The following is a 14,197-nucleotide window of genomic DNA, read 5'->3' as shown; positions in this document are numbered from 1 at the left end:
ATGTGACAGGAGCTTTAGTGTAGCATTCTCTCCATGGGTTATTAGCGACTGGCCAGATTTTCTCTAGAGTATTCCTGATCTCCTGCCTGAAGGAAAAGGTCTGCCTCCCAGCATTTTGGGGAGCCCAAAGTGAGAAGAGGGTTGGGACTTATTATCGGGGCGGGGGGATGGGGGTGTGTGACTTAACCTTCTGTTTCTGGTACTATGGCTGTGCCTTCATCGGTGCTTAGCCCACTACCTCTCCAGAGGCTAAACCTTCAGTCTTCCACCCAGCTGCTGTGGATGGGGAAGGGGATCCGGAGATCTGGTTGTTTCTCAACATAAGGTTCACCCAGTTCTCTTTAGTTTGATCCTTCTATTCCTACCCTCACTTCCAAAAGTACCCACTGAATGCTAGTTCCTGGGGGTTTGGTTTGTTCGTTGGTTTCTTGAAGATTCTGCCGTGTAAATTGGGTTGGTTACAGCTTGCCAGTTGCAGTCTTAGGAGTCAGCTTTCTTGGGTTTGCCAAGACAGTCTCTTCTAGTCCATCTTGCTTCCACACTGTTGATGTTGGATCTTTTCCTTGTGGATTATATCTTTAAAATAATAAGTCACTTTTCTGTTGTTTTATTGAGTTTTGCAGTTGAGCAAGACTAGTTGTTTATGTTCAAACTGCCACCTTATGTGGACTCTCCCCCTTCCCCCACCTTTTTTCTTGGCTGTGTATTTCTTTAGCAAGTGTAGGCATAGAAAGTAAAGGGTCATCCTGTTGCCTTTAAAACAGAGTTTTTCTTGAGCTGCCATCAGGACAAATATTATAAAAAATACCTGTTTTTAAAATATATTAACCCATACTTGTTTGTACTGAGTTTTCTATTGTTTTTTTATCTCCATATTGTTGCTTCACAGTATAAAAATACCACTGTATCTTAATCTCAGGAAACAAACTGAGGGTTGCTGGAGTGGTGGGGGGTGGGAGGGATGGGGTGGCTGGGTGATAGACATTGGGGAGGGTATGTGCTATGGTGAGTGCTGTGAATTGTGTAAGATTGATGAATCACAGATCTGTACCTCTGAAACAAATAATATATTATATGTTAAAAAAAAAGAAGATAGTAGGAAGGGAGAAATGAAGGGGGGGAAATCAGAGGGGGAGATGAACCATGAGAGACGATGGACTCTGAGAAACAAACTGAGGGTTCTAGAGGGGAGGGGGGTGGGGGGATGGGTTAGCCTGGTGATGGGTATTAAAGAGGGCACATTCTGCATGGAGCACTGGGTGTTATACGCAAACAATGAATCATGGAACACTACTAATTTATGGTGATTAACATAACATAATAAAATTAAAAAAAAATTAAAAAAAATACCACTGTAATGTGAGAGCTTGGATGATGGCAATTGATAAAACATCCCGTGAGGTGTCTTAACATTGGATTTCCAGAATCTAAAATCTTTCCTCTCTCAGCCATAATGTGTACTTGGTCTTGTAGCAGTGAATGAAACTCACTAAGAAATATTTGTTCTTTTATAGACTGGTGGTTCTCAGACCGCGGCCAGTATCAGAAGCACTGGATGGCTTATTAAAAGAGATTGCTGGGCTCTAGCCCCCAGCGTTTCTGATTTAGGAGGTCTGGAATGGGGCCTGAGATTTTCATTTTCTAACAAGTGATACTAATGCTAGTGCTGCTGGTCTGGGGACCACACTTGGAAAATTACTGATACAGACAGTCGATTGCTGAAAAAACAAAAATGGTACCACCAGAATCCCCCAACAAAGCTTTACTTCATTGTTACTCTTCAAATCAGACCGTTGAGAGATGCTTCTCTTTGCCTGAGATACTAAACATGTAAACATCATAATTTGTCTTTCAAGACAAAGCGGGCCGGGCAGTTGGTCTCAATATTTTAATTAATGAGTCCTTTCCTTTGGTCCACTATGGATCTTTTCTTTCTTTCTGAACTACCTGTTGAAGGCTTTGTTCCTGTTCTACCCTTCTTCCCTCCCTCCTTTATTTTGGTGCTAACAGCTTTTATGGTGCTGCCTGGTAGAGGAGTAACTCAGAGTCCCGCGGAAGTGGGCTGTCAGGATGTGCTCTCATGTGGAAACAGTCTGCATTGAGCTCAGGCATGAGAGGTCTGCCTTCTTGTGGTTGGCGGCATGTTGATAATAGCGCTTTGGGTGCAGGTGTCTGAACATGGAAGCTTACCACTGAGATGGTGCATATTCATATGTAAACACAAACGTTAATGTCAGGGTTAAGTCTTTACTAGTCAGTAACTTGCATATGACTATACCAGGAAGCATACACTTTTTAGAATTTACTTGAAAACTTTGATTAATTTGGCAGCAGAGGTGTTTTCATTATTGCATCTAAGTGGTTCTCTTCAAGGGAACAGCTCTTTCTCTTACTTAAGGTGAGGAGATTGGCAAAGAAAACTTGAGTTGAATCAAAGAAAATAGCCTTTTATCCAGTTACGTAACTAAATCTAACAGAAGCAAGAATAGTTTTAGGAAGGTAGGTTTGATATTGTAGAAATGAGGGATGAGAAGGTGTTAGCATACTCCATGAGGAGAGTTATAAATTCCCTTCTTACTTGCTTACTCCCATATCAGTGTGGCTGATGAGAAGCTTTGCAATTGTTTTACTGTTGGTTTTTAACTAACAGATATTTTTTCTTTCTTCACGTTGGTTAAATTATAGTACAAAGTGTGCTGTTTGACTTAAGTCAATTCTGAAATCTTTGCTCACATTTATATACTCTCCAGTCTTTAGATTATATTTAGGTACAAGCTTTGCTTGATTCTTTGATCCCAGGAAGACAGGGGTAATCCAATGGGATATTTTTTCTGTTTTGTAATAGTGTCCTTTTTTTTCTAAACGGAATGACTGTTTCAGGGCTCTGTTTTTTAAAAATAAAAGGTACCTTCAGCAGAATTAGATAAATAATCTCTTGTAACCTAGAAAATGTCTTTAATATCTTTTCTCTTTAAAATTGCTTTTTATATGGTTAATAGTTCCCATAAAGATAACACTTTCTGGCCAAATATCATGGGTTCTTGCATAAATTAGGGAGTTTTCCAACATTGTCTTTTATGAATGATATAAATAGGAAGGCATAGACTGTTAGCTCCAGGAAGACAGGGACTTAGTTTTGTTCATGAATGTATTTCCAACACTAAGAACAGTGCTTGATACACAGTTCTCATATTTGTGGAATGAAGGAAAGAAATCCCGGAGCTTAAGAGTTCTGCATATATTGTATTACTTAATACCACAAGGTGGTGCTGTTGTACCATGAAATGCAAGGCTGTAATTCTTAGGCTGTCATATAGTTTTATGTAAATCCTATAGATAAGCAAAATGAATTGACTACCTAGTATGTTTATTGCCTCCTTCAGTTATTTATCGTTTTAGCATGTGATTAGTCTTTTGATTACATGATTAGGTCAGGCAGTGAGATCATAACCTAAATAAAGAACATTTGGTTCACATTTTTATCTAATGTTAAATGAGATAACATCTATAAAAACCTAGCACAGTACCAAGTTAGTCTCCTTTTCTCTCTTTTATTTTGTGTGATACACCTTTGATAAATATTTATTTGTTTTAAAATAATTTGCCAGAATTTTTCTAATAAATCATCACTAAATGTTATATTTAAGTCTGTATTGATTTCCAGATTTTAAAAATTGATAGCAAACCTAGATTTTACTATATTCCCTCCCCCTGCCAAAAAAAAAAATTTTTTTTTTTTTTTTTTGCTTCCATGATTCTTTTATGGGGTTAAAAGTAGTTTATTAACATATAGCTCTAATACATATTTGTGTCTATATCAAAGTGTATAAATTAAACTATGATTTGTCTTGTTTTCATTCCTTTTATGAAATTAAGTGTTGATAAGTTTGTTTTGTAGCTTGGGCTTTTTTATTTCCTTATGATTAAATTGCCTTTTGATGTTTTTTTCTGTAATTGTCCTCAGGCTGAAATGAAATCAGAAGAGGGCCCTGGATGGACAATCTTACGTGATGATTTCATGATGGGAGCGTCCATGAAAGACTGGGACAAAGAAAGTGATGGTGCGGATAACAGTGAGCCAGGGTCTGGGAGCGACTCGGATACATAAGATTGTAGAGGAAACACAGCATACAATCATTCTTTTTTTCCTAGAAAAATACTTTGTGCTTTCAAAGGTCTGTGGCTAATGAAGCTATCATTTGTAGAAAGCCAAAAGACTTTTACTATTACCAACTTTGGTGTTTTCTCTTTTCATGAAAACTTTGTTAAATTAGGTTTCTCAAACCTTGTATAATTTTAAGCATTGTTTCTCAAACATTTGTAAAAAGAAGTATTTCTGCTTAACCAGCGAGATGCACATTTTGCCTGGATCATTATAAGTTTACGTATTGGTCATGGATATTGGTATTTTGTTTCAGTATCACCAGTTTCTAGAAATGCAGTGCTTTTCATAATTAAAATGAACTCCTTGAAGTTAATATTTTTCAGCTTTCCAACTTACTGGTCCTATGTGTTTGTGCTTTTGTGAGGGGAATTTTTGGTATTTGTTTTGGTGAGCTATTGAGAAACCTATGTAGTGAAATTTAAAATGATAGTATTTCTGATTCAGGGTGATAATTTCATTTTTAGAACTCCTGGTAAATAAGATTTAAGAAACACACCAAGTCTCTACTTTTCTATTATGTCCTTTTATATGCTAAAACATATATAAGTGTTACGTTATTTTTGTATGAGAAATTTACTGAGGTAGAAATTCTCATGTTTAACTTATGCAGTGAGGCATAATTTCTTAGAAAGCATATTTGACATGTTTTAGGCTCTCCCCTCCCCCAGCTTTTCCCTAATATTTGAGTTAGCTTAAATTCTCTTTTATGGTTTGACTGGCCAGTGAATTGATAAGAGTTTGACTGCAGGTGGTCTGCACCAGAATACTCCCATCTGTTTGTGGATTTGGTTCCTTATGTTCCCTTAAAGATGATTAAATTGGGTGACTTAGTATCTGGATGTTAAACAAAAAGAAGTAAGACTGTTGAATATAATTCCAAAATTTCTTTGCGACTAGGTCTAAGATCTAAAGTTTATAAAGGAATTGTTTAATAAATGTGATCTGTTCCTTTTAAAAAAGGGATCCATTCCTTTTCCCATCTTTCCATAATAAAAATCATTCCCTTCTACTACTCATTTGCACATACTTGCATCCTCCCCTCAAGCTTATGCTGGAGCAGAGATGTTTATATTTTCAAACCCATTTGAGTGTTAACAAGTATTACATATCCAAGGTTAAATTAGTCCATGGCCTGGTATTTGTTATCATAAAGGAAGATGCACACCTAAGATATCAAGTGATACATTTTTGTATTTATCCCAACTTTTGAACTTCAGTGTTTTATTAAATTATAGAACTACCATTTTGTCAGGGTAATATAAATAAATGTGAACAAATACTTCTTCAAATAATAAGAGTGCTAACTATCACGATATAACTTAACACAGGTGAATATTCCATTATAACTGAACATATACATAATTTTGAAAAAGAAAATTCTTTGAGCAGTTAAAAACTTTTTTCTCCCCAGAATTAAAGATTATACTTCTTTTTTGCTCTTAATCTTATTCTGGATCATGTTAAAGCTTTGCAAAATTCTTCTGAATAGTACATTTGAATGACAGAAATGGGTAAATAACTTTTTATTTACTAAAATGTTTTTGAAACATAAACTCACGTAGTTTTTGGTTTAATTTAGAAAAATTGGGCAAAATTTTTTAACTGAAAATAAGGAAGAGAACTTATGCAGATTTTCTTCTTTCAGAAATTATTTGATTCCTAAATAAAGACAAGTTGGCAGTATAAGAAAAAATTTTATCACTTATGTTAGAACACTATAAAGCATATTCAAAGTACATGAAATAATTTCTTTTATAAAAATGGGATGTTTTATATGTATTAGTATTGCTGCATCTTAGCTATACACTATGTAGGCAAAATGCCATCACATATTAATATAAATTCAAGGATGAGCCTATTATTTTAGAAACTAAATATGTATCTTGAGATGAATGTTTTAAATATTCTAGCTCTGTCACCTCTACCCTAAGTATTTTACCTACAGCATTTAAATTCTTCTCACATCAATCAGATAAATCTGCATCTATTCTATCTTCCTACATTGTCTTTGAGTTAGGGAGAGACAAGAAAAAGAACCACATTTCTAGATCCTCCCTGCTTTATCTCAATATAACAATATTTGGTTTTTATTTTTGTTAACTAGAATAATATAATAATAAAAAGGTTATTTTTATTTGTTTAGAAAGACTATGGGAAATGGTAACTAGTAACTAGGTATTATCCTGTCCCCTTATCTGGATATTTAGATGGCTGTGGTGAATGTTCTCAATATTTAGCATAGTTTAGTAACAGTTATTAATTGTTTTTAGGCATTGAACTCTCAAAGTCAAAATTAATACCTGTTTTCGGCTGAAAACACTTAGAATCATCTTAGTAGTTTAGCACTTTAGCTTGGAGTCAGAGTACTGAATTTATTTTCAAATTACTTAGAATTCTACATAGATCAAGTATTATTCTACTCATTGAAAAGCATACCGTGGAAGCCCTTTAGATGGAATGGTCTGAAGGCTCACCTTCAGTACTCAGAGCTGAAAATGACTCAGGAGGAGGTTCCGGAAGGTTTATTTGAGGGTAAGTCCCAATACTTTAAAATATTTTGTGTGTTTTACAAGGGAGTGAAAAGGGAATGTTTATATTCCTGGAAACCTCTTAGGGCTCTTGGTCATTGTGTTTTGCATCTATGAATAGACTTAATATTCAGTGGCCACCAACTATTCCTGCCTCCAGTACTGGTCTTCTGGCGGTGAGAATACAGTACTTCATTACAAAGCCATTTGATTACAGTCCATAGATGCCTAAAGATGTCCTACTTAAACATACAATAGCCGAGACTTCCCGATTCGAAGTGTGAACAGAAGCATAGACAAACTGAAGATGTAAATCGTGTTGCTAAGGAGTTAAAGAATTTGTAAGGCCTGAGAAAATTCCTGTAACGGAATCCCCAAAGGGTGTGAGTATTTCTATGGAAGAGAAAGGAGGAGGTCAAATAAATAAGGCAATACTTTGGCAAACTTTGGATAATTTTTTTTGCTCCCTATTTATCTTTACTTATTTTTTGTTATTTTTATCATAGATTTTAACCAATCTGTGTGCTGGAAAGATTCATAAGTGAAATGGGATGGAAGTTTTATTTCTTCAGGCTTTTTAATGACTTTAGAGTACCATTATTGTGTTTAGGATGTTGATGTGTTTGTGCAACATGAATTTCACTTTTAAAATAAACATCTGAGGGGCACCTGGGTGGTGCATTTGGTGGAGTGTCTGACTCTTGGTTTTGGCTCAGGTCGTGATCTTAGTGTTGTGAGATCGAGCCCCGTGTTGGGCTCCACGCTCGGTGCAGGGCCTGCTTGGGAGACTCTCCGTTTCCCTCTCAAATAAATAAATCTTTAAAAAATAATAAAATAAACATTTAAAAAATTAGTAGATATATTTTTGGACCTTTGTAATTTCTTAAGAAAAGCATGTATGTGTCTGTGTCTACAATCTGTCTGCCTTAGCCTAGGTTGCTATACCAGAATATCGTAGACTGGGTGGCTAAAACAACAAACTTTTCTCATAGTTCTGGAGGATGATAAGTCCCACCATTGAGGTGCCAGCAGATTTGATGTCTGGTGAGAGCCTTCTTTCTGGTTTGCAGACAGCTGACTTCTTGCTGTGTCTCCACTTGGGGAGGAGAGAGATCATCTTTCCTCAGTCTCTTTTATAAGGGCATTAATCCCGTTCATGAGGGCTACACCCTTGTGACCTAATTTACCTTCCAAAGGGCTCCACTTGCAAATTCCATTACATTGGGGATTAGGGCTTTAATGTATGAATTTGGGAAGACACATATTCAGTCTATAGCAGTGTGTAAAATAGCAAGTTGTACATTTTCAACTTAGATGTGACATAACTACCATTGTTTCTTTAATTGAAAGTGAAGTGAAGGAAGCAGAATTCATTCTGCTCTTTCCTTAAATTCATCTCTTAGGATTAATGTTCCGGTTGTGTCTGTTTGGTATGTTAGTGATGGGTAGAGACTGTTAAGCCCTGCAGATATTTGCAGGGCAAGGAAACAGGGGTCTGAATTTTGGCCAGCTGGATAGCTGAATCTTAGCGACTATTGCAGCAAAGCTGGGCCTGGTGAACTTTTTCACCAGGGGAACTCTTCTGAAACTTGACTAAATGTATTAATCAAGAAGACCTGTGAACAGATTTGGAAGTAAGATGGCCTTTGAAGTCCATGATAAGACATTTAGAACCTGATTGACGTTTAACAAAATACTAAATTGTAATGAATCTAATCAGAAATTTATAGACGGAAGGTATCTTCTAATGCTTTTTAAATAATTTTAGATTGTCTAAAGAGTGCTTTCTAGCTTAGAGAACCACATGAATATTTTTCATCCAGGCTACTAAGCATAATTTCAGGGAGTTATAGTTTTAGGCTTTTTATCTAGATGTGTGATGAACCTTTTGTGCTCAGAAGAGGTATCCTCAGAGACAGTTACAGAACATGTTTTATTTTGTCAAGAATAACTAGTCAGCACTGCTCACCTCTTCCCTCTTTTTCCCCCTCCCTCCAATTGCAGGGGTACATATTGAGCTTTCTGTTAAATGCTCTTTGTGAGCAGCGTTTACAACCAAGGATGTAAGCAAGGATGTGTGTTAAAGGAGTGAGCATAATTCCTTATAACTTCAGCGTCCAAGTCAGTACTGTCCAATAGGATTGTGTTGCTGGATACATTGTATCTCCACTGTCCAATATGGTAGCCCAAGTGGCTACCGAATATTTCAAATGTGGCTAGTGATACAAAGGAACAGAGTTTTAAATTTTACTTAATTTTATACTTTAAATTTTAAAAGCTACACGTGGCCAATGGTGGTCTATCTAACTGCGAAGAAAATAAAGTTAGCGTATATTTAGTCTGATAATGTATCAGTAAACTTTGAAATCATGTCTGTGAGTTCTTGTGATAAACTTTTATGGATATAATTTAAGTATATACAAATATTGGTGTAATTTTATTGATTAAATCATTGTCGATTTCTCTTTTTCACTATTTGTATTTTGAAGAAGATACATTAAGTTGCTTTGTAATTACATTATTTCCTCAGGTAATTATGGTCCTTAAATGTGAGGCCAGAATAACAAATAGCATTTCATTTTTTTAGTGTAATCATCTGCAGCTTTCAGAATGAATACATCCAACTTTAAATCTTATTGATTCTCTAAAAAAATAGATTTATGGTACGTGAACAAGGACACCTGGAGAACTGCCAGACCCACAGACACCAGACACCGTGTACGCTAGGAGGTTCCCTGAAGAAGTGCCGTCAGTCGCAGGCCTCTAGAGTTGTCCAGCAGTTCCAGTCTATTCCAGCACACACTCGACATCCTGCCAGAGCAAATGTAGATTGCAGATTTGGGCAAAAAAACCCCAGAAAACAAAGAGCACAATGAGCATTATTAGCACAGCCAGTTTAAAATGATGAGGTGTTAACCACATTTGTATAAATAACAGTTTCTCTAACCCCTGAATCATTATCCTGCATTTAAATGCAATCGGTTCATAAACATCAAAGCAAGAACACCAAATTTGTATGGGGTCAGGACCAACTGGGGCTCTGAACGGAGAGACAGCTGAGAGCCTTGTCCTTAACGCGTGGGTGGCCTTGCAGCTGTTGATTCACCCTCAGGCTACTAGACAGTTGCCTTTTTGCGCTTGCAGAACCAGACTTCAATCTGAGGTAAAAATGTATCCCCTCCCATGGAATGGACATAAACAATAGATTGACATCAGCTCTCCAAACATCAGCAAGGCGCCCAGACACAGCAGTCACCCCGAAATACTGCGAATTACCAAGCGGAACATCAGGGTGTTTCTACATAATATTTGTCTTTGTACAATACACTGGGCTCTCTTAAATGTATTATAAATATGAAAGCCCATAGTTAAAAAAAGATTGAAGGTGATATTATCCTTCTCTATAAACACTAGGAATAACTAGATTGTGTGACCCACAACTGCCATATTTTGGTTCTTCCACGGACTCCCAAATACACTTGATGATAGGTGAAATGATGTATCACTAGCATGTGAATCAGGCATACGCATACACTTGTTCAAATAATAAGAATTTGAATAATCTATCCACAATGTCTATCTAGCACAGCGCCTGCTGTGTGGTAGGGAGGGTCTCAGGAAATGTCTTCTGTTAGGCATTTGGAGGATCAGGTGCTGTGCATGTAGATTTGTCATGCATTTCTGGTCTATGTGATTGTAAATGTTTCTCCCCACAAAAGTTTACAGTCTGCAGGTAGTAGATACATATTGAGACTCCGTAACCTTACTTCTGGAAACCCTCCTCAGGAAAAGACCCTGATTACAAAAATGTTGTGTGAACGCTATTATATTATAGCATTGTTTTTAATGGCAAGAAATTTTGGACAACCTACAACTTCAGTGATAAGAGAACATTTACATAAACTTTGGTACTTCTACTTTTCTGCTGCCATTTAGAAATGATGGCTGTGAAGACCAGTGAAAACACGTGTCAATAATGTTAACTTAAAAGGTAAGATTAAAACCACGGATAGGATAAGTTTTTTAAATGCCAAAAATTCATTAGATGAATATACGAATATACGAATACATTCTTTATTAAAGAAGATAATTTTTGACAGTTTGCAAGACAAGTCTCACACTGAGTAAAAAGATCCTGACATTTAATGAGATATTAAAACATTTTTTGCCTACTTAGACTGTTCCAGAACTCAAACTCTAAATACTGTCTTACCTAGGACACTCTAAGGGTTGATACGGAGAAGTGCAGAGGTAACTATATCAAGAGTCCTGTTTGCTAGAATCCTACTTTTTCTTTTTTTAAATTTTAACAGTTACCTTGCTTTGAACATTGAACATGAAAAATTTGATTCTTTCCCCCTTGTGTCACTTTGTGTCTCTTGATTAATAGAAATTTATTTTGAAATGAGTATCTCTATTTCCTTGATTTATTTTTAAAATATTGCCTTTTCATGCTCAACCATCTTATTTTGATAGGTCCCATCCATCATTCAAGTTTAGGTTGAAACAGAACAAGTAATAATAACAACAAACATTTATACAGTAATTATTATATGCCAGATACTATTTGTTTTATAATGCCCTTAGCTCACACAGTCTTCCTATAACCCCATAGAGTAGGTGCTGTTATTGTCCCCAGTAAACATCTGGGGGAACAGGTAGTAGATTCAATAACTTGCCAAGGTCACACAGCTAATACATTCAGGTCCAAGCTTGAATCAACAGAGCTGCTATACACAATGGTAATTCTCTAAGTTTAGGTGATATTAATGTCTTACAGAAAATGAGATTCTAAAAAAAAAAAAAGAAAATGAGATTCTAGAAATTGAACTTTGCTCTGGAAAAATAAATGGACATGTTCTATTTTTCAGTTTCATTTACTTAGGACATAAACCTAGGGCCTGGGGAAGGTAGAGGGGACAACGTGTATCAAAAAGTGAAAACCTTCCTGGCAGTGGCAAGTTAGAGTTTCAAGTAGCATGTCTTCCCAGGCTTCATTTTGGTTGCCTCTGTCTGTTTATAATACCATGTACCATTGGAGAGTTTATTTTAGGTCTTAAATATGTCTGGTAATTAAAATGTTTTAATTATCTGGATTCTGCAGAAATGGAACTGTGTTACTACTGGAGTGGGATCCCATAGTTTTGTCTCTTAGAACACAACTCTGTTGCTCCTTTCATTACCAAGATACAATATATTGCCCATATGCTTCTGTTTATTATTTAATGACATTTTGATGATTCATAAAAATGTAAGTGCTGACATTTTTGCTATTAAGAGTTTAGATATTTAAATTATGCTTTATACAGGAAGACTAGATTTTAGCTTTGGATGTTATTGGCTAGGAGATAACTAGAATTATGGAAGTTCCATTGTTACTGATGTAGGATCTTTCCTGAAAAATGTATATTCAATACATCAAATTATAGCTTTCATTTTCTTGTGCAGTAGTTTCTGTTATATAGTGCTTGTCCTCTGGAAATTAAACAACAAATCGATGGGAAGTATTCTTGAGGTAACACTTGATTAGTTTTTAAAAAGATTTTTACAGCAAAACGATAATTGTATGATTGTTTAATAAGCTGTGATGAAAATAGAGAAAATTGAGCATGTTGGTTTTCTCCAAATAGGAAGTTGTGAGAAATACCACTGCTCTCCTCTAGGTGGCATGATTTAGGCTATCATTGAATTAGCTGATTGATAACAATTTTTTTTTTCCCCTTCAACCAGATGAGTGCCTAGTCTCTGAGCAATCAATACAACGTGGCTTTGATTAGATTTAATTTTTACAACTGTTCAAATAACTAGGTTGACTTTGTCATTGTCTGTTGTTTAATAACCTTAATTAACATTAAAAGACAAAGATTTCTAAAAGAAGCAAAACCGCAAATCTTATCTGTACTGACCAAACAACCAAAATCCTGTTTGTGTATGGTTGAGGTCCTTCTTGGGTCATAGCACACACCCATTTTCTAAATTTATTTCTTTGGTTTATGGTAAATAGCGTGCCATTGACAGAAACTGTAAAGATACTGCCTTGTAAAGGGGCACATGTGTATAACTAAAATAATCTAAGGTTAAAGCAGAAATTGTAGGAATTTGGATCACAACAATTTTCAAGTTAACAGGAAAACAACCTTTCGATTGAGTTAAGTTCTAGTTTTGTGAAGCCATTACTGTTTATTAAGCAGGGAAGTTCAACATGTAAAAAATGTCAGTATTAGGTGACCCATAAGCACCAGATGACATTCTTTTTTTCTGTACACTAAAATGAGAAGACAGAATTCATCTTTACTTTTCAAATTCTCTTATCAATTGTTCATTTTCCAAAATTTAAAAACAAATTTGTGCACAGAATACATGAAATGCTTAAATATCTTTTATCTTCTTCCTTTCCATGTGAGAGACTGGCTTTCATGGAGCTCAAAAGAATCTTGACCAAGTACCTCTTAAAGGCTTCAGTTTTTGGGTGATGCATGTTTATATCAATGCTAAATCTGTACAAGGAAGCATTTTCAAATTTTAGCTCTGATGGTGATTATTAGAATCTGAAGCATAGACAAAGAAAAAAAAAGGCTTGGAAATACGCAAAATATATCACTATGGTAACCAAGAACAGGTGAATGTCTGACATTAACCAATTCAGATTTTAAAGTTGCTTTGTTTCAAAATAGGGTGACTATCTGGGACAGTCCCAGTTTACCCCTTCTGTCTTATAATGTATTTACAAATATCATCCTCTTCGGTCTTGAAAGTGCTCAGGTTTGTGTGATAAATTATCCAGTCACCCTAGTTGTAAGAGCTTACTTCTCTAAGACTTAAACATCAGGAAAAGTTTGTAGCTGAGAGTCTCCAGTTGTATAGATTATAAACCACCCATATAACTTTGCTTTTTAAAATATTAAGTATACTTATACTTTGCTTTTTAAAATATTTATTTACTAGTTTTTCCTTCTAACATAAAAAGCTACATTCAGCTCTTCTTTTAATGTGCAATTACTATCCCCTCTGTTGGTTTTTGTTTCGTTTTCATTTTTTAATTGCAGGATAATTGAGGCAACAGAAAGGCAAGAAGGTTTGAAATAGAGGTTGGTAACTTTGCTAATGAAAATGTGCACATTCAGATTCTCCCACAGTGATACCCACTGAGATGATGACAAATTCATTCAAAGAATACATATCTTAAAAAATGAAAATTTCACTTCACATTGTGATAGTCATTTTTTTAAATTATGGGCACATAATCATGTCTTTATCATTTGCCTTCTCTTTTTCCCTACTCATCTTTTATTTGTATTTTTTACTTTGTTGAAATATTTCTCTCTCTGCCTTTCCCCCCAGCAACCTAATTCTGGCTTCTTGCTTTGTGCAGTGTGTCTGGACTGCTGGGGTGCGGGGGTAAGGGAGGTGGTAGAGACGCTGTCAGGGACAGGACTGAGGAAAATGCTGCTGGCTTCTCTTTATCAGCATTAGCATTTGATGAAGCATGTATCCATTTTATACT

At 35.7% G+C, this 14,197-nt stretch overlaps 1 protein-coding gene across 1 annotated transcript in view; it reads left to right on the top strand.

Moving 5' to 3' along the window:
• RRP15 (ribosomal RNA processing 15 homolog) overlaps window positions 1–12,969 on the top strand; it is a 48,019-nt gene extending 35,050 nt beyond the window's left edge. Inside the window, exon 5 of the mRNA XM_032422198.1 lies at window positions 3,965–12,969. Coding sequence (XP_032278089.1) covers window positions 3,965–4,108 — 144 coding nt within the window. The 3' untranslated portion in view covers window positions 4,109–12,969. The remainder of the gene's footprint in view (window positions 1–3,964) is intronic.
• The last annotated feature ends 1,228 nt before the right edge of the window (window positions 12,970–14,197 follow it).

The sequence above is a fragment of the Phoca vitulina genome, unplaced genomic scaffold (assembly GCF_004348235.1).
Source record: "Phoca vitulina isolate PV1807 unplaced genomic scaffold, GSC_HSeal_1.0 scaffold26, whole genome shotgun sequence".
In the NCBI taxonomy this organism is placed as follows: domain Eukaryota; kingdom Metazoa; phylum Chordata; class Mammalia; order Carnivora; family Phocidae; genus Phoca; species Phoca vitulina.
Note: the sequence above shows the minus strand (reverse complement) of the source record. Positions and strands in the feature narration are given on the sequence as shown.